At 38.4% G+C, this 24737-nt stretch overlaps 1 protein-coding gene and 1 long non-coding RNA gene across 6 annotated transcripts; one reads left to right on the top strand and one right to left on the bottom strand.

Moving 5' to 3' along the window:
- Positions 1 to 1432: 1432 nt before the first annotated feature.
- Positions 1433 to 23381, top strand: LOC107664381 (epithelial splicing regulatory protein 2-like). 5 transcript variants are annotated; one of them, XM_016454935.1, is made up of 17 exons: positions 1433 to 1596; positions 1759 to 1911; positions 2410 to 2538; positions 8034 to 8147; positions 8502 to 8616; positions 15626 to 15721; positions 15847 to 15901; positions 16150 to 16260; positions 16546 to 16678; positions 17359 to 17401; positions 17838 to 18139; positions 18264 to 18500; positions 18588 to 18786; positions 19356 to 19560; positions 20440 to 20512; positions 22369 to 22470; positions 23047 to 23124. In XM_016454935.1, exons 2-16 carry the CDS (start codon positions 1780 to 1782, stop codon positions 22453 to 22455), a joined length of 2031 nt encoding a protein of 676 aa, XP_016310421.1. In that variant the 5' UTR covers positions 1433 to 1596; positions 1759 to 1779; the 3' UTR covers positions 22456 to 22470; positions 23047 to 23124. The 5 variants fall into 5 exon arrangements, with proteins under 5 accessions (XP_016310421.1, XP_016310420.1, XP_016310418.1 ...); XM_016454934.1 differs by lacking the exon at positions 22369 to 22470 and having other exon boundaries at positions 16153 to 16260; positions 23047 to 23381; XM_016454932.1 differs by lacking the exon at positions 22369 to 22470 and having other exon boundaries at positions 23047 to 23381.
- Positions 9844 to 24556, bottom strand: LOC107664386 (uncharacterized). The gene is made up of 3 exons (XR_001631448.1): positions 23446 to 24556; positions 18245 to 18252; positions 9844 to 9855 (listed from the first exon to the last, which is right to left on the bottom strand). It is a non-coding gene; the product is annotated as an uncharacterized LOC107664386 (long non-coding RNA).
- Between the last annotated feature and the right edge of the window lie 181 nt (positions 24557 to 24737).

Below are 24737 nucleotides of genomic sequence, written 5' to 3'. Positions count from 1 at the left end.
CCGGATCGGCTTTCACCGTGGACGAAGCGGAGTCCAGCCCGGGGTCGTCACATGTGGTTGCCGCAAGCCCGCCCGCCGCCGTTCACTCTAGGCCTCCGGCCACCGCTCACTCTATCCTGCCGTGTTGAAAAAAAACAGCATATGCTGGTTAGGTATGTTTTGAAGCTGGGATGCTGGTTTGAGCTGGTTTAAGCTGGTCCTTTGCTGGTTTAAGCTAGACCATCTTAAACCAGCAAAGGACCAGCATAAACCAGCAAAGGATCAGCTCAAACCAGCATACCACCTTCATAAACCAGCAAAGGACCAGGGGTTTTCATGTTTTTGAATCATCACTCCGGCCTGACAGGGCATCATCACAGTATGGTAAGAGGCGTAACATTTCCGTCTCACGCTTGAGGTATTCGGCCAATCACAACGCACTGGATAGCTGGCCAATCACAGCACACCTCGCTTTTTCAGACCGATGAGCTTTGTAAAAATCGACGTGTTTCAGAAAGACGGGGCATAGAGGAGAAACAATAATGTACAGTATGTGGAAAATAATGTGTTTTTTGAACCTTAAACCGCATAAACACATTTCATTACACCAAATACACAAAATAATGTTCTTTTTAGCAACATCATATGACCCCTTTAAGATGAACGGATTAAACAATCAAAAACATTACATTTTGAAGGAAAAAAATGATTTGGCTATATTAAGAACATCAAAATTTGACATTAATCGCGGCAACTCTGTCAAAGTTTACAATGTTCCTGGCATCGAATCCTAAAAAGATATTTCAGAATATTTAGTCAGGTTGTAGTTGCAAGTGCAATGATTTCTATTTTCAGTTAGTTTATGACCCGCCCATAAACGGCACATTAAAGAAGTGAAGTGTGATGGGTGGTTTAACGTGCCAGTCAAACTGCCCCTTCATAACTGCATAAACAACTACATGACCAGAATAAACTATCACAATCATTGATATTATGTGTAGCACAATTAATATCAATAGTCTAAAACTTAGTTTTGTGAGACCATGTGTTTGTCTAGTGAGAGTGGCAGAAACGAATATCAGCAGTTTTTGAGAGTTTATGGAAGCGCACTGGCCACATCTAAAATAAAACTTTTATTAGAGCTTTTATTCAGGGAGCTGATATCACGGAGTCCTAATCTTGTGCGAGTGTATAATTTTAAGCATATTTGTATGTTTGCTTTTCAAAGTTTATTTCTTTAAACGTACGTGCATCTTTTTACATAGATAAACCCGTATATATTAAACGGCGCGTCTGTATAGGTGTGTAGCAGCAAAGCAGGACAAATGAATTCTTCTTCTCTCTTACTTCCTAGCGCATAATAAACCAATCAGAACGGGTTACATACAATACGCCCCGCCCTCACCTTTACAAACCAGCCAATCAACGCGCTCCCCCGGGAGATTTACTCCAAACAGGGAGGCCGAACCACAACCAGGTAACCAAGAAAAAACGAGACCGCGAGAAAAGGCTTCAGGGCTTGATATGGGGTTAGCGTGAGACGAACCAGGACCTTTTTCTGCCTTCTTTACCAGTCAAACCAGTAACTCTGGATAGAGAGCACAAGTACTGCAACAGGTAGAGTCTCGTGCCGCACTCTCTCTCGTGTCCTTCTCCTGAAGTAATCTTCTGTCCTTTCTCGTGTACTTCAATTGAATTTCCGTTTCTTTTGTTTGCTTCTCTTGGAGAAAGGTGAACCCTCGTGTTACTGTTTTATTTGATCTTTGCTCTTAATTGTAGTTTTTACCCTTGTGGTCCCTGATGGCTTCGCACAGTGATACTCTGGTGGTGTTCTTTGGGGCAACAGCTGGTGCAAATGGGGGTAAACTGGGGTCGGATGAAAGGGAATTAATTCTCTTGGTGTGGCAAATTGTGGATCTACATGAGAATAAGGTACGGACCTTTTGACCCTGTTGTAAGGTCTCTTACTTTAAACTACCCACCTAGTAATATGCTAGTGTTAGAAACCACCTCGACGGCTGACATTCACTAACAAGGAGCGCTTTCAGAGAGTTTTCATTGTGATTTACATTACAAGCAGCAGCTGTTTTATTTGATGATCTGTTTGACAACGTGATTCGAGCATTATAATGTGGTCTTTTCAAGCCACGAGAGACGAAAGCGTGCCTTGTTTGGTGCGTGTCATCGCCTGTAGGTCAGTAACCCTGCCGTGTCTGCTTTGCGTTCACACAAACACACTGCCTGAGATAAAATCATCATCGCCATAGTGACCCGGTGTCAAACCCAGTGAGCTGCCTATCTAGACAGCATAGGCGCGTGGAGAACACTGTCTGTGTTCTCGACGGCCAGGTGTGTTAAAGGGCGTGCCGATGAGAAAACCCGCTTGAGATGTATTGCGAGGCCCATTGAAAGAGATGATGTTGTTAACAGGTGGGCAAGCTTAAGCGGACTCTAGTACAGCCGGACAGTGCGGATCTGTCGGAGCAGTGCAAGGAGGAGACCGGGCTCACGGCGGAGGAGCTGTGCAAGGCCGAGCCGCTGGAGAGCGTCCTGCAGCAGGTGAGAGGCCATGCGTTTCTTTCTCGAGCCATGCATCTCTACAGCTGTTTGTGTATATTATGGCCTTTCAAACTGATGCCTAGGAATGTTTTTGTCATTTAGTTAAAAGTCAATTAAAAGTCACATATAAAGCAGTGTCTCCAATTTTTGTGTGTCAGCATAAGGCAAGTCTTTGATATTGTCCACATGATTGAGCATTTGTCAGATTTGGGTTGATTTTTAAGTGGCTTGCTGTGTGTAATGCGTGCGAGTGTGTGTGTGGTTTGGGTGTGGGAAGGAAGGCACAGACGCTCTGCTCTAGAGGAGAGTGCAGGTCTGGTCTTGTTGTGGACTGATGTGTTAAGCAGACATCTGGAAGACAGAATGTTTACCTGCGAATGCACCCACCTGAGAACCATAAATGTCAGTGAGTGGAGAGTGAGCAAGAGTGATATGGATACAGAGAGATGAACAGAATAGTAGAGAGTGGGATTAAAATTAAAAAGAGTGAACCAGAGAGATTTTCCTGTTTTCCTTTTCTTCTGCTATCCATGTTAGGCTAATTTATCAAGCAGGATACAGTTTCGGGTTGCTCCTGAGTTTTGCAGGTATGTTTTGGCAAAAGACAGTTGTCACCAAACGTGTTTTTCAACCATGACGCAGAGAGAATTTGTTTGTGCTTGGTAAACCTGTTTCCACCCCCCACTGTTTCATAATGGACACCCTCTCATTATTGCCCACAGAAAGATATTTAGAGCTTGAAGTCTAAGCTCAGTTCTGGGACTAGATGTTTGTTGGAATTTATATATATTACATTTATTAAAGTACAAATTAGAACCATTAAAGAATGATTATTTAATACATTTTCTCCCATTTTTTTTTTATTGCATATCTTTGTAGCATTCAGGTGGTGGCATGTTATCTTGATTCAGTCATAGCCTATCCCCAGGGGGCTCTGTAAATATTAACTAGTGAAATCAATTTCTCCCTGCCTACCTTTCAGAGAGATAGATAGAAAGACAGGCTCTATCAAACCATTGGTTCAGTTCAATTAATTTTCCTTTTTGTTTTCAAAGAAATACAACCACTTCCAACAGGTGTTGGAACTAGAAGTGGGTGATACAACCAAAATCATTCATGATAGGAGTAATTTTATTTATCATATACTAAGATATAATCATAATATAGTTGTTTTTGTTTTATGTTTGTTAAGAACAAATCAAAAAGCAAATTACAAACAATAGGATACAATGTAAGAAAGATACAAATAATAAAAAAAGAGTGCTTTAACTTTTCCAGGTACAGTAGATCTATTTAACAGTAGCATTCAAGTAAGAAATTTTATTATCAAATGTAAATTAAAACTGCACATTCTTCACTGAATGAATTATATATTCACTGATTCTTATTAAAGCTACAAGAGCAAGCACTGCATTTTAGTTCTTTTTGTGGCTTATTGTGCTTAACTCTTCAACATCAAGCATGCACTTTTTCTCATTCATGTTTCTTTATCACTCATATGTGTCAACTTGAAGCAGTCCTGCGTAAATATATTCACATACCATGATGTGGCAATCTATCTCTAAACACTTTATATTGTCACCACAATATTTAACATCATAGCGCCCAGCCCTATAAGGAACAGTGAGGGGTTTGGGGAAGGGCTCTCACTCAGGACTTTGACCTGTTATCTTCAGTGAAAGATTCATTCAAGTCCCCCTGTCCCCTACATATGGAATGGTGACACAACTAACATCAGTTTTCTCACTGTTGTGACTCACTGGTTGATAAAATTGTCCTCATAATTGTGTCTTGGTTAGGAAACAGGTATTTAGGAGGGTTTAGTGAGTTTTTTTTTCTGAGCTTTTGCGGCTGATCTGTGCTGTGTGTATTGAGAAGTGGCATCCAAAGTGAAACGTAGGGGGGGAAAAATGTATAGCTGCTGGCACTCACTGGGTGACTCGCTTTGGCTTTGCACCTGCTTTTAGATGCTAACTCTGTGGGAATGGTGAGGTGCTAACACCCGTGTGTGTGCGAGGGAGAAAAGACTTGAAGCACAATAAAATTGTTACTGTGTCTGTGAGATCATGAGTGTGTTTGTGGGAGAAAATGATATTGGGTGTGTTTGAGAGACACAGGGTGTGTTAGAGAAATTGTGTTTTCTTCTGTGTGCTCGCTGACAAAGCACAGCAGGCTGGCAAGAGCGTGTCAGTACCTGTGAGTGATGAGCAGAGAGCTTTATTTCTCTACAGACTGTCAATGTGAAGGGGGAGCTCTGGCAAATGCCTCTATGAAAGGATGAGTGACACGTTTCAGCCTCAGAAAGACTTCCCATCAGTAAAATGGTCATTTATAGAAATGAATTAGATGGATTTTGGGTCTCATGTTTTTACAGCATTGTATAAAGTGAATACAGAATGGATTAATCAAATCCGGTTGTGACTGTTGCTTAAACATCCTGGTAGTTCAGCCGGCACATTCTGTTACCTTATCTAAAGACACTCTCACTTCACTTCATCCCGAACACACAGGTTGAGTTCTACTCAAAAGTAAGCATCACTATGCCCTACTAATTTTAGAGGGCAGAACGCTTAAAGTGAGTATAGGGCAAGACTGTTTTGTGTTTGCGTTTGGTACATTTTTCAGACACATGTCATTATCATTCAGTAAAACTCGGAGAAAAAAAAATTGAGCAGCACAATTGTTTTCAATGTTGATGATAAGAAATGTTTATTGGGCACCAAATGATTTCTGAAGGAGCATGTGACACTGAAGACTGGAGTAATACCTGGTAAAAATTCAGCTCTGCCATCAGTTAAATATATTAAAACAGAAAATAGTTATTTTATGTTGTAATACTATTTCACAATGTTACTGTTTTACTGTATTACTGAAAGACTTCTTTCAAAAACATAAAAAAAAAAATCTTATCAAACCTAAACCTTTGAACAGTAATATATGGAAGGAATATTTTCTGCTGATAGTTGTTTGGTGTACAAAAGCAATTTTAGATATAAAATGCACAGGTTTTAAAATGAATGGTAAAAGCTTGCCACCCGGGATCATGTGATCATAAACGGCAAAATAACTTTAAGTGACCACCATAAGTGCACTTTACTAATAGCCTTAAGGAACGAGCTTTCGTAGAGGGATTCTGCTGCTCACTTGCATTTTGAATGACCCTATAGATTGCATCCCTTTTCTTCAAGGGAGCAAAAGTGCCATTTGGAATTCGGCCTCTGTGTACACACACATACACATAGATCAAACATGGCTCAGCAGGACACACTGATTGATTGTCATGCCAAAGATCAAATTTCTCTCTCACTTTCACTGACGGTGGCAGAGGAGAATGTAAAACTGAAACTCCGATCAAGTTTAACTATCTTGTGTGTCTTATGCTAGCGATACAAACGCCTTTTCTCAATGCTGGAGTGGCTATTTTACTGATTTTGTCTTTTTGCTTAAAGTAAAAATGGATCAAATTTTAAAAGTTTTATTTTTATAGAATTTTCATATCCAGCCAGTGAAATGTTACCCTTCATATCTAGCTTTTTTTCCTGGAGTTTGATCTCCCCTGTCTAATTGTGTGTAGGCACAGGGTGTGTCAGTGTGTTTTCGCAGAATGTTTGTGTAGCAGAAATTAAGTTTGCACTGAATTATTGCAGTTGCTAATTTGTGCAAGGCGGGGTTGTGTTGTGAAAACAGCCATGAATGCACAATACACAATACACAAGTGCACACACTCACAAACCCTGTAACAAGTGCAGCGCTAAGTGAATGCATTATTTTGTGTTTGTGTTATTATTACTGTGACTGTGTACCACTCAAGCCTTATTTGAGATTACTTAAAATGAGATGTGAAGCTCTTGAATTATTCTTTCAGAATTGTCAGGTATTTACAAAGTTAAGCCCTTAATGACTAACTGAAGCCTTGTATTTGCATGAGGTATGAAGATGGACAGGATATGTGGAAAAACAGCATGTCGCTGTCCAAGAGCGTGATGGGAATGTAGCTGAATGTGCTGCAGTTCTGCCTTCAGTTGTTCTCAATGGTTTGAGAGCTTTATACTGCTTTATTTCTCAAATTCTCCAATATTGCCAGCTTGTAGATTAGTCCGGTTATGTATGTTGCACTTAATCTTTTGAACTTTTTGTTAGCTACTGTATGTCTTGGTTGCTTTTACTTTTGGTTGCTCTGGGTAAAGGCAACGTTTGCTTGTTATCAGCGCCGCCCAAATGATAGGAAAATTAGGCCATAAAGGGGCTATCGGTTTTCTTCAGACTCTGGTCATTCCTGCTCTGTTGTAATTCACTGCAGATTGACTTAAATCATAGAAATGTCATGTTTGATTCATCACATTAAGTTAGTAGTTAAACAATTTTTTTCGTAACTCTTGATCTGAGCTTGTATTAGTTTAATTAGTTTGATAAAAAACAAAAAAAACCTGTTGATGTAGGTGGTATAACCTAAATCTTACATCACAAGTAATTTTAATATCAGAGAAACTGTATATCATGTTATTTTTGCTGATGTAAATGTAACATGCATCTTATATACTTGCATAATATAAACTCTGCTTCATTCAGTGCCTTCACTTTTAAAAGTGATTTTTCAAAATTGAAAATAAAATAAAAATGATTGGAGTACATTGAATAAGAAAATACAATTTCAGTGTTTCTAATTCAGAATTCCATATTTAATTGTGTTGATTGCGGTTTCTTTGCAATTGTTTGTGAAATTTGCTAGCACTTTGAGGGAAAACATTTTCTACACTTTTTTAAATTTGTAGTGCAAGAACCGCCCTTAATAACACGTTCTTTTTCATGTTGACTTGTGTGAGACATGTTCTCCTTTGCATTTTCTCATTTCCATGTTTGCCACTCTCATGTGAACATCATAAAGCACTCAAATCTGTTGTCGTGTCATGGTCGTGGTGGTTAGCCTGTACTGCTGTTGGCTGATGCAGAGATGGATAAGTTTACTAAACATCTGTAATAGTTCATTAAAGACATGTTTTTGCTTAAAAACAGGTGAATGTGGGAGCCCCTATAGCTGTGAGTGAGCAGGTGGTGTGTTTTTGTTCTTCATTTGTTTTGTCATCTATCTCTCTGGTCATGTGAAATACTTTATCTGAAATGACTGCAACGGCCATTGCTCACTTCCTGTATTTTCACCAAACCAGTCTGACCAGCTGCTTAGTCTTCAAAACAAGAAAGCACACGCACACAGAGCAGCATGTGTACATATTACTACATAATGTGGGTGTCCTCTGTGCTGCCCTTGACGTTGTAGTAGAAAGTTCAGTGGTTTAAGCTTAACCTTGTTTTGTTTTTTAGTTAAAAAAAAAAAAAAAAAAAAAAAAATTCTCACTGATCCTTCTCAACGGTGTAGATGTAAAGGGAAGTGAATCGAATACCTACCTGTGTGTAATGCTGTGGTGTTTTAGAATAGAAATAATAAATTTTTGCGCCATTCCTTCTCTGTTTTTCACTGTTTCTGTTCCTGTCTCTAGTTTTATCAGTCGGTGTCAGCTGAACTGAAGTCTCTGGGCAGAAGCTCCTACACACTTTGTGTGGGTGGACCACTGCTTATCCGACAGGTGCTGCACCCTGAGGCCTCCAAAAAGGTAACACCCTCCTTCCAAAGTCCAAACACACTGTCATCCTTGAGTATTTGCATTTAATCCACCCTTAACTAAGGCTATTGAAAACTGAAAAGGAAAAGCCTAGGTGTGTGTGTATTCTTCTGACATTTCTAAATTAGCTGTCAGTCTGTGGTATAATCTGTTTAGCAGCAACATGTTATAATCTTTACAGGAATGCTGTGTTCCTCCAGAAGACATTAAAGTGCCCTCAATCCATTCATTCCCTACCATTTCCCTCTTTTTTACTGTTTGATCTCCTCTGCCCTTCCCTCAGGCTCCTCCTAAACATGTTCTAGTGAGCATCTCCCTCATTTGTCTGAGTGTGTTTTGTTGTAGAATCTAGTCCTGCCAGAGTGCTTCTACACATTTGTGGACTTGAAGAAAGAGTTTCACAAATGCTGCCCCAACGCAGGCCCTGTCAAAGATCTCACTCTGACCTCCATGCTGGACTGTATCCTGCATATGCTTTGGGTTTTACTGTGCTATTTGTGGAAAGCGGTGGTCCAAAATGTATTTTTGATTTTTTTCAAATACCAGTATTTAAAGATCAGGGGCAGGGCCCGTATTCTTAAAGATTAGAAGAATCCTTTCAGAAAGCTCCTAATTTAGCTTAAAAATGTCTATGTAGGAGTCTTAGCTTCAGAGCGATTCAGGACCAATCTGAGAGCAACTCTCAGCAAGGAAAAGACAAAAACTTTCATCTTAGCGAGGAGGCGGGGCTGACCCGTTGCTACGTATGACACAGTCACAGAAGACTGTGATTGGTTGGTTGTCCCAAGAAGTAAGAAAAGAGTGCTTTAGGGTTTATTATAAGCCTTCCTGTTTTACCATACTCTCTCACACGCATTATATATATATATATATATATATATATTCTTACTTTTTTATTTACCATGCTGTTAATGTTGTACTTAAGGTACATTTGATAGGAAACGAACAGTGACACAATAAGGTTCTGAAAGTGCTGTAATTGTTTGTGTGATCACTTTGCTTGTAGAAGGTTATGACAGACCCAAATCATCACTGCTACAAAGTTGCATTTTTCCAGTTGCCAAATATGTTAATGTACAGCCACGTTCACACAAAACACGCGCAGTATGAACTGTACAACTAGTTGTAGTACAGTGCAAGAGAGCCGCTCATGTGTGGTTTCACTCTGGGTAAGTTACTAAGTAACGCGTTATCCACTGAAAAAAGTAAAGTAAGGGATTACGGTTCATTTTTAGGTAATTTAATTTCAGTTACTTATAAAGTATTTGCGTTACATACTGTAAATAATTTCAACAGTTCTAAAATCAATATTGAATTTGAAATCTAAATTTATCGTCTAAAGCTAAAATTGAATGCAGCGTCTTTAACCCTCTGCGTGCCGGCGCATTCACTTGCTGTTTTTCCTGATAAGAGAGAAAAGGACCTAAAATACCCAGATACAGATAAGACTAAAATCAATCAAATCTATAAATGGTATACTTTTATTTGTGTGCACTGACAATAACAACAAAACATTGTGCTTTTGTAAAATCAACAAAACAAAAACAGGGTGCGCTTTCTGCTGTTTTGTTCTCCGTGAACTTCTTTCTGAAACGCGTCTCTCTCTCTCTCTCTCTCTCTCTCTCTCTCTCTCTCTCTCTCTCTCTCTCTCTCACACACACACACACATTATATATATATATATATATATATATATATTCTTACTTTTTTATTTACCATGCTGTTAATGTTGTACTTAAGGTACATTTGATAGGAAACGAACAGTGACACAATAAGGTTCTGAAAGTGCTGTAATTGTTTGTGTGATCACTTTGCTTGTAGAAGGTTATGACAGACCCAAATCATCACTGCTACAAAGTTGCATTTTTCCAGTTGCCAAATATGTTAATGTACAGCCACGTTCACACAAAACACGCGCAGTATGAACTGTACAACTAGTTGTAGTACAGTGCAAGAGAGCCGCTCATGTGTGGTTTCACTCTGGGTAAGTTACTAAGTAACGCGTTATCCACTGAAAAAAGTAAAGTAAGGGATTACGGTTCATTTTTAGGTAATTTAATTTCAGTTACTTATAAAGTATTTGCGTTACATACTGTAAATAATTTCAACAGTTCTAAAATCAATATTGAATTTGAAATCTAAATTTATCGTCTAAAGCTAAAATTGAATGCAGCGTCTTTAACCCTCTGCGTGCCGGCGCATTCACTTGCTGTTTTTCCTGATAAGAGAGAAAAGGACCTAAAATACCCAGATACAGATAAGACTAAAATCAATCAAATCTATAAATGGTATACTTTTATTTGTGTGCACTGACAATAACAACAAAACATTGTGCTTTTGTAAAATCAACAAAACAAAAACAGGGTGCGCTTTCTGCTGTTTTGTTCTCCGTGAACTTCTTTCTGAAACGCGTCACAAAAACGAAACTAAACTCGGCGAATACTTCACACACAGATGTGAGAAATATGTCTATAGAAAAATTGAAGTGTCTACTTTTAAATTAACCAATTCAAATCAAAAACGAATATTCTCTGATTATGTAATAATCTAAACTAAAAAACTAAAGCGAGGTACAGTCTTTCCAGTCTCAGAGCTCATTATCTGCAGCCATACCTGCGCGCAAACGCCCTCATCACCTAGATACAAAAAATAGATAACATAAAAAAAAATGAAGATTCATCTGCTTGTCATTGTTTTTGGAAGAAGACTTGAGGAATAAGCCGGAATTTACCTCAGAAGAACAGCGCGATCTGACACGGCTTTATTCAGCGGAGGAGATCATTTCTTACATTAGTTAACATGTTATTTTTTAGGCTACATAAACTTGTACGCATTTTACTAGTTGTGCTTTTCCTATCTTGCCAAACTGAAATGTGTGAAAGAGTAAAATATGCTGAAATATGATATGCTATGATATGTTGTTGTATACATGTACCGTATGTCAGTGTGTATGAAATATAGTACTAATTGCTTTGAAAAGTTTAATGCTTACAGCTTGATACATGTACCCCTGGTTTCACAGACAAGGCTGAAGTCTAGTCCCAGATTAAATACATTTCTGAGCTGTTTTAACTGAAAGAAACTTGCACTGACATACCTTAAAATACTATCTCAAGTATTATCTCAAGATGCACTCCAGTAATGTTTTCTTCTAAGGCAGTGGTTCCCAAACTTTTTGCAGCATGCACCCTTTTCTAGTGTTTGACACGTCAAGCACCCCCACCACCGTACTCCGGTTAAACACCACATTTTTTAGTGCAATACAAGTATAAATACAAGTACAGCGCAGTATGAACTGTACAACTAGTTGTAGTACAGTGCAAGAGAGCCGCTCATGTGTGGTTTCACTCTGGGTAAGTTACTAAGTAACGCGTTATCCACTGAAAAAAGTAAAGTAAGGGATTACGGTTCATTTTTAGGTAATTTAATTTCAGTTACTTATAAAGTATTTGCGTTACATACTGTAAATAATTTCAACAGTTCTAAAATCAATATTGAATTTGAAATCTAAATTTATCGTCTAAAGCTAAAATTGAATGCAGCGTCTTTAACCCTCTGCGTGCCGGCGCATTCACTTGCTGTTTTTCCTGATAAGAGAGAAAAGGACCTAAAATACCCAGATACAGATAAGACTAAAATCAATCAAATCTATAAATGGTATACTTTTATTTGTGTGCACTGACAATAACAACAAAACATTGTGCTTTTGTAAAATCAACAAAACAAAAACAGGGTGCGCTTTCTGCTGTTTTGTTCTCCGTGAACTTCTTTCTGAAACGCGTCACAAAAACGAAACTAAACTCGGCGAATACTTCACACACAGATGTGAGAAATATGTCTATAGAAAAATTGAAGTGTCTACTTTTAAATTAACCAATTCAAATCAAAAACGAATATTCTCTGATTATGTAATAATCTAAACTAAAAAACTAAAGCGAGGTACAGTCTTTCCAGTCTCAGAGCTCATTATCTGCAGCCATACCTGCGCGCAAACGCCCTCATCACCTAGATACAAAAAATAGATAACATAAAAAAAAATGAAGATTCATCTGCTTGTCATTGTTTTTGGAAGAAGACTTGAGGAATAAGCCGGAATTTACCTCAGAAGAACAGCGCGATCTGACACGGCTTTATTCAGCGGAGGAGATCATTTCTTACATTAGTTAACATGTTATTTTTTAGGCTACATAAACTTGTACGCATTTTACTAGTTGTGCTTTTCCTATCTTGCCAAACTGAAATGTGTGAAAGAGTAAAATATGCTGAAATATGATATGCTATGATATGTTGTTGTATACATGTACCGTATGTCAGTGTGTATGAAATATAGTACTAATTGCTTTGAAAAGTTTAATGCTTACAGCTTGATACATGTACCCCTGGTTTCACAGACAAGGCTGAAGTCTAGTCCCAGATTAAATACATTTCTGAGCTGTTTTAACTGAAAGAAACTTGCACTGACATACCTTAAAATATGTCAGTTCCATTGTTTTATCTCAAGATGCACCAGTAATGTTTTCTTCTGGCACATTTATAAAAATTACTTAAATTTACTTTTAAGCTTTTTTGTTATTTGGATATTTTGCAGAGTAATTATATTTGTTAACTAAAGGTGGTTAAATTTTTTTATTAAAATGCTTAAGTATTACAGTTGTTTTAAAGCTAAAAGGCTAAACTATTCCATGTTTAACTCAAACTGAAATAATTACGTTTAATTTCTATGCATCAAGGTTTATAGGGATTTTATGAAGTAATTAACGATTCAAATGATTAAGTTACTTGAGTAATTAAGTTACTTTTCAGACAGAGTAATTATAAAAGTAATTTAAATACAATATTGATGATGTAATTAGTAATAAGTAATTAATTACTTTTTTAAAGTAACTTACCCAACACTGGTTACGGCGACGGAGAAATGAGCTGTACATCATCTAAAGGTTTTAGATCCAGTCACTGTTCTTCACTGGAGCAGTTTCTGTCAGTTTTTTGTTCTGTGCGTGACTCAAATGCAATGTCATGCGCAAGATGCAGAAAGGTCGGATGCGAGTTCATATATGGGCTTGACTCTCGTTGCCCATTCATACAGACAGTATTCAAGACGCTACTATAAGCTGCTGTTTGAACGGGACATTTCGAGACTCACACCTGTAAGGAAATGCGGTTGTCAATTCCTAAAACTGACAATGTGAACGTGGCCATAGTTAATGTAGTGATTGCTTTCATTTCTGTCCCTATGGCATTTTTAAACTGTGTCGGAGATGTTAGTCTGTCTCTAATATCGGTCACAAACATGATCACTGCACAATCTAATGTGTAGTGTCATGCATTGTGTGCAATGCATTTCTTCTCGCTCTTCACTTTTTGTTGATTTTCTCCACTGTTAAAGAAACTCTTAAGCCTCTTAAAAGTCCTCGTCAGTACTCTTAACAATTTTGGACCTTAAGAGCTCTTTTAAGGGTTAAGATGCTTTCTGAATTACTTTCTTCTTTACTAGGATCTCAACAAAACATTGTGCTTTTGTAAAATCAACAAAACAAAAACAGGGTGCGCTTTCTGCTGTTTTGTTCTCCGTGAACTTCTTTCTGAAACGCGTCACAAAAACGAAACTAAACTCGGCGAATACTTCACACACAGATGTGAGAAATATGTCTATAGAAAAATTGAAGTGTCTACTTTTAAATTAACCAATTCAAATCAAAAACGAATATTCTCTGATTATGTAATAATCTAAACTAAAAAACTAAAGCGAGGTACAGTCTTTCCAGTCTCAGAGCTCATTATCTGCAGCCATACCTGTGCGCAAACGCCCTTGTCACCTAGATACAAAAAATAGATTAAAAAAATCAAGATTCATCTACTTGTCATTGTTTTTGGAAGAAGACTTGAGGAATAAGCCGGAATTTACCTCAGAAGAACAGCGCGATCTGACACGGCTTTATTCAGCGGAGGAGATCATTTCTTACATTAGTTAACATGTTATTTTTTAGGCTACATAAACTTGTACGCATTTTACTAGTTGTGCTTTTCCTATCTTGCCAAACTGAAATGTGTGAAAGAGTAAAATATGCTGAAATATGATATGCTATGATATGTTGTTGTATACATGTACCGTATGTCAGTGTGTATGAAATATAGTACTAATTGCTTTGAAAAGTTTAATGCTTACAGCTTGATACATGTACCCCTGGTTTCACAGACAAGGCTGAAGTCTAGTCCCAGATTAAATACATTTCTGAGCTGTTTTAACTGAAAGAAACTTGCACTGACATACCTTAAAATACCATTGTTTTATCTCAAGATGCACCAGTAATGTTTTCTTCTGGCACATTTATAAAAATTACTTAAATTTACTTTTAAGCTTTTTTGTTATTTGGATATTTTGCAGAGTAATTATATTTGTTAACTAAAGGTGGTTAAATTTTTTTATTAAAATGCTTAAGTATTACAGTTGTTTTAAAGCTAAAAGGCTAAACTATTCCATGTTTAACTCAAACTGAAATAATTAAGTTTAATTTCTATGCATCAAGGTTTATAGGGATTTTATGAAGTAATTAACGATTCAAATGATTAAGTTACTTGAGTAATTAAGTTACTTTTCAGACAGAGTAATTATAAAAGTAATTTAAATACAATATTGATGATGTAATTAGTAATAAGTAATTAATTACTTTTTTAAAGTAACTTACCCAACACTGGTTACGGCGACGGAGAAATGAGCTGTACATCATCTAAAGGTTTTAGATCCAGTCACTGTTCTTCACTGGAGCAGTTTCTGTCAGTTTTTTGTTCTGTGCGTGACTCAAATGCAATGTCATGCGCAAGATGCAGAAAGGTCGGATGCGAGTTCATATATGGGCTTGACTCTCGTTGCCCATTCATACAGACAGTATTCAAGACGCTACTATAAGCTGCTGTTTGAACGGGACATTTCGAGACTCACACCTGTAAGGAAATGCGGTTGTCAATTCCTAAAACTGACAATGTGAACGTGGCCATAGTTAATGTAGTGATTGCTTTCATTTCTGTCCCTATGGCATTTTTAAACTGTGTCGGAGATGTTAGTCTGTCTCTAATATCGGTCACAAACATGATCACTGCACAATCTAATGTGTAGTGTCATGCATTGTGTGCAATGCATTTCTTCTCGCTCTTCACTTTTTGTTGATTTTCTCCACTGTTAAAGAAACTCTTAAGCCTCTTAAAAGTCCTCGTCAGTACTCTTAACAATTTTGGACCTTAAGAGCTCTTTTAAGGGTTAAGATGCTTTCTGAATTACTTTCTTCTTTACTAGGATCTTTTCTTTAATTCTAAGAGGAATTTTCTTAGAATTTTGTCATTAGGAGCAACTCTTTGCACTAAGAATTTTCATGAATACGGGCCCAGGATTATAATACGATTTCAGCATTTTCAGCTGTTTTGGTAGGAATATGTGCATTCACATATGCATATGACCTTGACATTGTTGTCAGATGTGTGTATTCCTGCAGCGGTGGAGCAGGAGGCCGGAATGAGGGAGGCGAAGAACATGGTTCTGCTAATTCTGCACCTCCTGACTGAGCCTTACAGTGAGTCACTCAGCACAGTGGATTGATCCGTGCAGTTTATATACTGATAAAACCTTACATATTTGCTTTTGTTATGCACAACTGATCATGTGATCTCATAATAACTGAGTTTTTTTTCTTTGTAGATCACACATTCTCCACTTTTGAGACTGTAAACTACAAGTTTGAATCTGGAGCATGGTATTTACTCATATTTGTCATAGTTTGATTTTTTTTTTTCTGATATGTTTTGTTTGTTTGAGCAGTGAGGAATTTCCCTTTTACTGCTGTCCAGAATGTTCTTACTTTAAGAGCTGATGACATTGACCATAAGTTTTCAAATACATCTGTGGGGTTTCCCATTATAAGACTGTTTGACTATGGTCATCGCCCATAAGAATGCTGCTAAGCATGAATGATTGTTTCCTGTGTGTGTGCATGGCTTCCAGCAGTAAGACAGAAGCTGTGGACAGCGAGACGGTCGTCAGAGCTCGTGGGTTGCCATGGCAGTCATCTGATCAGGACATCGCTCGCTTCTTCAAGGGCCTCAACATTGCCAAGTGAGATTACAGCTCAGCTTAACACTGAAAGGCACACTCGCAATGACATGGTGCATGCACTCAGAAAAGACCCTTAAGTACACATTAACAGTGTAATGCAAAACTCTGAAAAACCTTAAAGGCATATCTAGCCAAATCTTACATCAGGACTTTCACTAGTGGAAAAGTAGCTTTACGTGGAATGTCCAAGCTGATTTATCATAACGAGTACATTTTAAAGGATGCATACTAAATGTGTTGTTTCTCTGCCTTTGTTTGATTTTTGTGGGTGTGTGTTTGTATCAGAGGTGGCGTTGCACTGTGTTTAAATGCTCAGGGCCGGAGGAATGGGGAAGCTCTGGTGCGCTTCATAAACTCTGAGCACAGAGACATGGCACTCGAGCGACATAAACACCACATGGGCAACAGATACATTGAAGTAAGTTCACCTCCTCAAAGCATCCAAACCATGCTTTATTTTACTCTGATGTAGCGTCTGGACCAATCAAACACAATTTTTCATTTGCTTTAACAAATCAATTATTCATTAGATTAACAAACGTTCACAGACCCCTCACCCAATAAACATACTGGGTGCCAAGTTGTCTGTGAACAGAGCCCTAAATATTTATAATTAATTATAACTAGTTATGATTAATTATTCATATTTCCCCATGAGCTGATTCGCAACACTGATCTAAAAAAATGCATTGTGCAACAACACTCCCTTTTAATCAGAGACAGTTCTGATTCTTATATGCAACAAATTAAATGGATACTAGGCTTGTGCGAAACTACATATTGTCATAACCGACTAGTGTTTGAGTTGTCTGATGCAACAAATTTAGAGACCCCACTTTTTGGAGAGTTTACTTTGACAGTCTAATATCATGCTAAAGCACAGCATACTAAAGAAGCTGCATCTCTGAGCTTATTCCCTTTAAAGTATTGTTGTTGTTAATTTTAAAGGTAAATTCTGAAAAATATCATAATCAACATAAGTAATTAACAAAGTGACCATCTTGACCCATCCCTAATTTTCACAATCTGAATAATACAATTATATACAATCAAAGGCATGCAGTCCACTCCTATGACACTGTGTTTATTTTGTTTCAGGTGTATAAAGCGACTGGGGAGGAATTTCTGAAGATTGCAGGAGGTGAGTCATTTACATGAAGTCTTCAGTTGTAATATGAGCAGACACTTTCCATTTGTAGAGTAAATCTCCATGCACTATTCCCAGGTGTGTGTGTCAGTCCCTCATTTTTACCCCCTCTGTGGGAATGAAAGACTCTTTGTGAGTCTCTTCCGCTTGCTGACTCATGTAGGGCAGGTAGAGGGGGAAACTCTATTCCCCTTTCCTCCTGCCCCCCGCTCTGGCCAGGCCACAGAGAAACAGGGCCGTTCCCTCAGGGAGGAAGATGGGTCAGCAGCCTCTGAAAAGCCTCACACACAGCAGGTGTAAAAGAACAGCGGCCTGCCGAGATATCATTACAGCGCGTGTGGGTGTGTCTGCTGAAAGGTTTTACAGCAGCTGAGAGTCTGTCTGACATTGTTACCACTCGCCATTTTTAAATGTCCTCATCTTTTGACAGGCACGTCCAATGAGGTAGCTCAGTTTCTTTCTAAGGAAAACCAAGTGATAATCCGAATGCGTGGGCTTCCGTTCACTGCTACTCCTCAGGATGTTCTGGGCTTCCTGGGCCCGGAGAGCCCGGTGACGGATGGGACGGAGGGGCTTCTGTTTGTGAAGTACCCAGACGGACGTCCCACAGGCGATGCATTTGTTCTCTTTGCCTGTGAGGAATATGCCCAGAATGCCCTGAAGAAGCACAAACAGATCCTGGGCAAGAGATACATTGAGCTGTTCCGCAGTACTGCAGCTGAGGTCCAACAGGTACAGATGATTTATATTTAATCAGAGCAAAAAAAGGAAAAAAAAGCTGCCGTACATTTGTATGAAACCAACATCTTTTTCTTCATTGCTGTTTTCTTGACCTACTTTTGTATCTTCAAACTAGGTTTTGAATCGCTACATGTCCACTCCATTGATCTCCACACTTCCTCCTCCTCCGCCTCAGATGGTGTCTGTACCCGTGTTAGCCACGTCACCCTTCATCACCACCGGCAGCACGCGAGACTGCATCAGGCTGAGAGGTCTGCCGTACACTGCCGCCATCGAGGACATCCTGGACTTTATGGGAGAACATACCATTGATATCAAACCACATGGGGTGCACATGGTCCTTAACCAACAGGTGACAGAGGAACTTAATGAAACTAGAAACATCAGGTGTTTCTAGAATGACCCTTTGACCCTTTTTTTGGGGGGTTTGTCTTTTTAGGGTCGACCCTCTGGTGATGCCTTCATTCAGATGAAGTCAGCTGACCGTGCGTTTATGATGGCTCAGAAGTGCCACAAGAAGATGATGAAGGATCGTTATGTAGAGGTGTTCCAGTGCTCCACTGAGGAGATGAGCTTTGTGCTGATGGGTGGAACGCTTAACCGCAGCGGCCTCTCGCCGCCTCCTTGCAAACTGCCCTGTAAGAGGCAGTCTGCTACTTTATGGAGCTTTCTTTTTTTTTTTGTCAAATGCTTGTTGGAAACCGCATGATAAGATGAACTGCGCTGTGAATTTGGGTTAGTATTTAGGGTGAGCAAGCAGCTGTAATCTGTTCCTGTTCAAGAGATGCTGATCTGTTTGCAGTGTTCCAACCTGCGCTCTTCTGCTCCTATCAGCTGGGCTGTTTGAGATTAGATTTCAGTTTATCTACAAGAAAGCGGTGTGAACACCTCTGTCACGGATCTAAAGGTGCAACATTTTGGCATTTTAGAAAGGGCAAGCCTGTAGCGGCACTAAAGGAAGGGCTGTTTACTCTGTAATTTGATTTGGTTGTTTGACCTTGGCTTGAGAATGGGCCGTATGTGCTCACAATACATCAGAGGACACAGTAGTTGTCTCTGTGCCAGCTAAGCTAAGTATACTTAACATTCACACACTCCTGCAAGGTCAGCTGTGTGTGTGTGTGAGAGAGGGAGAGAGTGAGAGAGATTTAGCATGCCCACATGGTGAAAATTTATTTTTAATAAAGCACTGTCATGTCTTTCTCAGGTCTCTCTCCACCAACATATGCTGCATTTCCTGCGACTCCAGCTATGCTTCCCACTGAGGCAGCGTTGTATCAGCCCCCCCTGCTGGCCACTCCAAGAACTCCACAGGCCCCAGCACACAACCCTGTACCTGCTTTAGCCTACTACTCTCCCCAGCTTTACATGAACATGAACATGAACATGAGCTACACCACTTACTACCCCAGGTACAAGGAGAAGACGCATATCTGTGCAAAGATTTACCTCATTTTTACACATGCCACTTTGTTAAATGGTTATGTTGTCTGTGGCACATAGTGGGGTTAAATTTAGCTGTGCAATTTATTTATTAAACATTAGCATATTTATAATCTCCATTAAAAAAAAGAAAGAAGATAAACACCAATGTTCAGTATATAAATGTATTAGTAATAATAATCACGATCACAATAACTATGGTTTCAGCAAGTAATATACACTACCATTGTAGGTGTTAAAATTTCAGTCTATTTAAAAAAAAAATAAAAAAATAAAAAAAAATTGCTGCTATTTTGAACTTTGTGTTCATCAAAGAATCCTGTGGAAAAGTATCAGCTATTTCCACAAAATGATTAAACCGCACAACTGTTTTTAATATTGATAATAATAAATGTTCCTTGATCAGCATATTAGAATGATTTCTGAAGGATCATGTAACCGTGAAGACTGGAGTAATGATGCTGAAAATTCAGCTTTACCAACACGGGAATAAAATACATTTTACAAAATATTCAAATACAAAACATTTATTTTAAATTGTAATATATCTTTCAATATAACTGTTTGTACTGAATTTTTTTTTAGCAAATCAATGCTTCCTTGGTGACCATGAGAGTTCTTTCAAAAACATTAAAAAGACTTCGCAATCCCAAACTTTTGAATGGTTGTTTGCTTCGTAAGTCTTATTGAAACGTGGTCAATCAGCTGTATTACAATTGCTTCAAATGTAGTTCCTCCATTCAGGATGTATAATCCATGTTATAATATGATTTGTTAATGCATCTATTTTCTATTATGGAAAACCTTTTTTTCCTCTCAAACTCGTCTCGTCTCTCTCTGTTGACTAGTCCACCGGTCTCTCCCTCCACGGTGAGTTACACGGGGGTCAAAGACATCCTCGGCTTCTTTCAGGGATATCAGGTGACTCCTCATTTCCACTACTCACTCACTCATTCAGGTTCTCGAGTTAAAAAACAAAAGGGTTTCCTAAGCAGCACACCTCTCACCTGAGACTTTATCAGGAACCTGGTACTTTCTTGTTTTTTTTTATGCTGAATCATTATGTACATTTTGTCCTCTCATTAGCTGACACCCGATTAGGTGGAGACGTCAGAGGTTGGTATGACACCAGCACTCGGAGGAGGAGGAAAGAGGGTTGAGTTAGATGGAAATGAGTGATGCTTTGATTTGGGCAAGGGTCTGTGTGTGCTTTCTCTCTCAAAATATATAAATATATAGCCATGGAGATTTTCTAGATATTCTAGTTTATTTTCTGTTGTGTGGTGGGGTTGGTAAAACTGCTCAGCATGCAGCGCCCCTGCCCTCTCATCTAAGGCGTGTGACACTCTGAGCTGTGCGTCTAACACTGTTCACAAAGCGTAGCACAGTGGCGCGTGTGTCAAATGCCGAGTTCAGGTTTGATTCCTGGCTGAACCGATGAAATGGATCCGAGCCCAGTCCACCCTCCAAGTGTGCTTTTAACCTCTGCTACAAAATGCACACTACGGGCCTCTGTGTGCGGGAAGCGTTTCTTTTTTGGCAGGTGGTCTGGACCCCCTCTTTCTTTCCATATCTATAGTGCATTCATGCTTGGACATCTTATGTGCAACCCAGTATGATGCATACTTTTTATTTCTGCTGTACAGTGTATTGGGGTGGTGTGTTAAATGCGTATGGTTGGACATACACTGGTGTCACCTCTTAGGTTATGATAACGCACTGCACTTCAGATCTGTTTGAAGAGCCTTGCAAATGAACTACATTTAGTATGCTCAATACTCTTTCCTTCATTTACCTGTAGTTTTTTACATTTTCAAACATGCAGTAGACATAGGGGTGTGAACATATGTGATCTGACAATGATTTAATTAAATTGATTCAGGTTTTTGCTTTTTAATATTATTGTGGAAATCATAACCCAAACTTTTGGATGTTAGTAAGATTGATTGCTTGCACTTAAAAAATTTTCTAAAATATTTCTATTTCAAATAAATGTTGTTCTTTTGAACTTCCTATTCATCAAGAAAATCCTGAAAAAGTGTCTTGGCTTACACAAAAATATTAAGCAGCAAAACCCATTTTAACATTAAAAGGGTTACTTACAAAAACATAACTCTTAATGAATTCTAACTTTTGACTGGTAGCGTATAACACACACACACACACACACACACACACACACACTATCCATTGTTAAAAATTGATATGCTCACCAAGGCTGCATTTATTTGATTAAAAATACAGTAAAAACAGTAATATTGTGAAATGGTTAGAATTTAAAATAACTGTTTTCTATTGTGAAATATTATGTATTCCTGTGATGCAAAGCTGCATTTTCAGCATTAATTACTCCAGTCTTCAGTGTCACATGATCCTTCAGAAATCATTCTAATATTCTGATTTGGTGCTCAAGAAACTAAATTTCTTATTATCAATGTGTAAAACAGTTGTGCTGCTTAATATTTTTTTCAGGATTCTTTAATAAATAGAAAGTTCAAAAGAACTTTTATTTTAAATGGAAATCTTTTGCAACGTTATAAATGACTTTACTGTCACTTTTGACCAATTTAATGCATCCTTTCTGAATAAAAGTATTAATTTCTTCAAAATATATATTTTTTTTACATCCATTTAATAATAAAAAAAGAGCATATCTTTTTACACCCCTAGTAGAAATGCATACTACTGTACATGTATGAACGTGGTTTAGGGAAGTGCTGATTGTTGTGAGTGTAACGTGAGGCCTGTGGCACTGACTGTGGCTCATTGTGCTGTAGTACGCTCCTGAAGATTACAGCAGCTTGCTTGGAGTGAGTGATCAGGGCCGGAGTCTGATTCAGCCAAAAGAGTGGCTTTGTCTGTAGGGCGAGCCTCTCCAGGTAAGCTCTCATGATGCCCCTGTGACCTGAACCCATCGCTTGTGCATGGACAATACTCTTTAACTCCTCCCCTCACTTCCACTGCTCTGGGGTGACCTCCAATCAGAAGTGGAATCCTTAATACTCTTCTGTTTTCATATCTTCTGTAAATCTTCACACTCTGCTTTTTGCATAATCAGTCCCAGTATGCTTTATTGATCAATGTGCTGCTGTTTTAAGAAGCTTTCAGATGTTATAATGCTCTTTCTTTCTAATCTAAGTGGTTTGGGCTTTGAATGTCTTGTTCGGGTAGCATCATTGTTCTGAACTTACTGCAAGTCTCCTGCCTTTAAAAGGGTTTCCTAAGTATATACTCATTCATTTTCAGGTGATTTGATTGATTTGATTAATCCAATCTCCAATCCTCTTTCTCTCCCTAGCAATTCAGTTCAGTGTGTATGCATGATCTTGACCTTTTCTGACCTTATTGTAATACATGCCAGTGGGTTTTTTTTTTTTTTTTTTTTCCCACTGGAATATATATATTAAAAAAAAGCTTATATATATATTTTTTTCCCCCCTTTCTTTTTGGTGTAGCTCCAGGCGGACTCTGTGCTCATGCTGTATAACTGGAGTGGTCAGCGTAGTGGGGAGGCACTGGTGACCTTCCCCAGTGAGAAAGCAGCAAGACTGGCTGTAGCCGAATGCTCCAATGTTCCCCTCTCCGGCCACCCCATCCGCCTGGTCTGCTGCGAGTGACCACACACTGACCGCTACACCCCCTGAGGGAGGACCGCACTTCACCCGTCTCAGCCCTTTCTCCCTCATTACCTGTCTTTTGGCTTTTCCGACAGTTGTCTGAAGACAGTTGTCTACACAAAGTAGAAGGGGACCTGACACCGAAGCACTGTGTGTATATATATATATATATATATTTATTATTATTATAATTTTTATTTTTTATATATATATATATATATATATATATACACACACACACATTTAACCATCTTAGTAGCACTGCCTCACTGCTTGTGTGTGTGTGTGTATGAGAGAAATTGAGATCAGTGGCATGCATGCTGAACTCTTCCTGTGTCTTTTGATGTCAAGATCTCTTCTGTCCTAATTCAAGACTTAAAGTAAACTTATAACATTGCAAGCCATCAGTTTATGGAACGAGATCTTCCTGTCATAAACACAGCTGGGCAGTCCAGTTGGGCTGTAGTCCTTGCCTTGCACTAGGGAACCAAAGTGCAATGCAATACTTATTTGCCGTTATGGATAAAGGAATGTTTTGAAATACAGTGAGATTGCAAGAAGCCAAATAGATGCTTTAAAAAACTGTAAGACTGTTCTGCAGCACATAGGATTAAAAAAGGGCATGATGGTTTTCCCCAGTGTACCTCTGCACTGTTTGGCCTTTCGACTTCCTTATTTAATAAGGGTCAGACCAAGTATGTACTCCATAGACTTACATGAACTGATTTTTAGTTTAATCCATTCGAAAAGTGATTTTTTTTTATTTAAAGTAAAAGATGAGTTGTTTGTGTAATCTACATTCATTAATGCTCGTTCCTTAGATGAACTGAATCGATAGAGGTGTGTGTTCTGTTGCCCCCAGTCAGACCTCTTGAGAGATGTGCAGACTGAACTGTGTCGAGGTCTTGCCTGGTTTTGGACTTTATAAGTTTTTGGAAATGCGGTCTACGTCTGTTCTTTTCTTCTGCTACTAGACTGCTTGAATCATGAGCTTCATTTTTTTTCTTTTTCTTTTTTTCCATGACTACATTATCTGGAGTGCAATACAAGGCTGAACAAAATGTCACACCCCTCTAGTGAAAGAAAGGGCATCCCCACCCCCCTAAAATGTATGAAATGTTTATGTATGTGTGTTTAAAATGTGACTCTTATGCGACAAATAAATTGATATTGCTTTGACATGATGTCAAAGTGGTGACATTATTATTATTATTTGGACCAGCTTTGTGTGTTATTGAAGATTAGAGCTGTGGTCTTCAATCTTCTTGACTCCAAGGTGCCCCATTGTCCACAACAATTTTATGACTTCATGTTTTTCATCATTTACTGGATAAGGGTAAAAAAATTAGTGCATATATCGGGTATAAAGTGTAATTCTATATATATATAGAATCACACTTTATACCAGATTAAGTATTTTAGCGCTTGACACAAATTCTGTTAATTAAAAATGCCTGTGGAGTTTAATTTGCAGGTTTACAAATCATACTTTTAAAATTAGACGACTACATATATCCAGGTTTTCGAAG

This window comes from Sinocyclocheilus anshuiensis, unplaced genomic scaffold, assembly GCF_001515605.1.
Source record: "Sinocyclocheilus anshuiensis isolate Anshui unplaced genomic scaffold, SAMN03320099.WGS_v1.1 scaffold307, whole genome shotgun sequence".
Taxonomy (NCBI): Eukaryota; Metazoa; Chordata; class Actinopteri; order Cypriniformes; family Cyprinidae; genus Sinocyclocheilus; species Sinocyclocheilus anshuiensis.
The sequence above is the reverse complement of the archived record's forward strand: the minus strand, read 5'-3'. Positions and strand labels throughout refer to the sequence as shown.

Excerpts from the sequence above, each read along its gene's own strand:
- LOC107664381 (XM_016454932.1), top strand. The coding sequence starts at position 1,780 with ATGGCTTCGCACAGTGATACTCTGGTGGTGTTCTTTGGGGCAACAGCT. Across the intron at positions 15,902-16,149 it reads AAGTTTGAATCTGGAGCATG|CAGTAAGACAGAAGCTGTGG; the intron begins GTATTTACTCAT and ends CATGGCTTCCAG. Across the intron at positions 17,402-17,837 it reads ATTTCTGAAGATTGCAGGAG|GCACGTCCAATGAGGTAGCT; the intron begins GTGAGTCATTTA and ends ATCTTTTGACAG.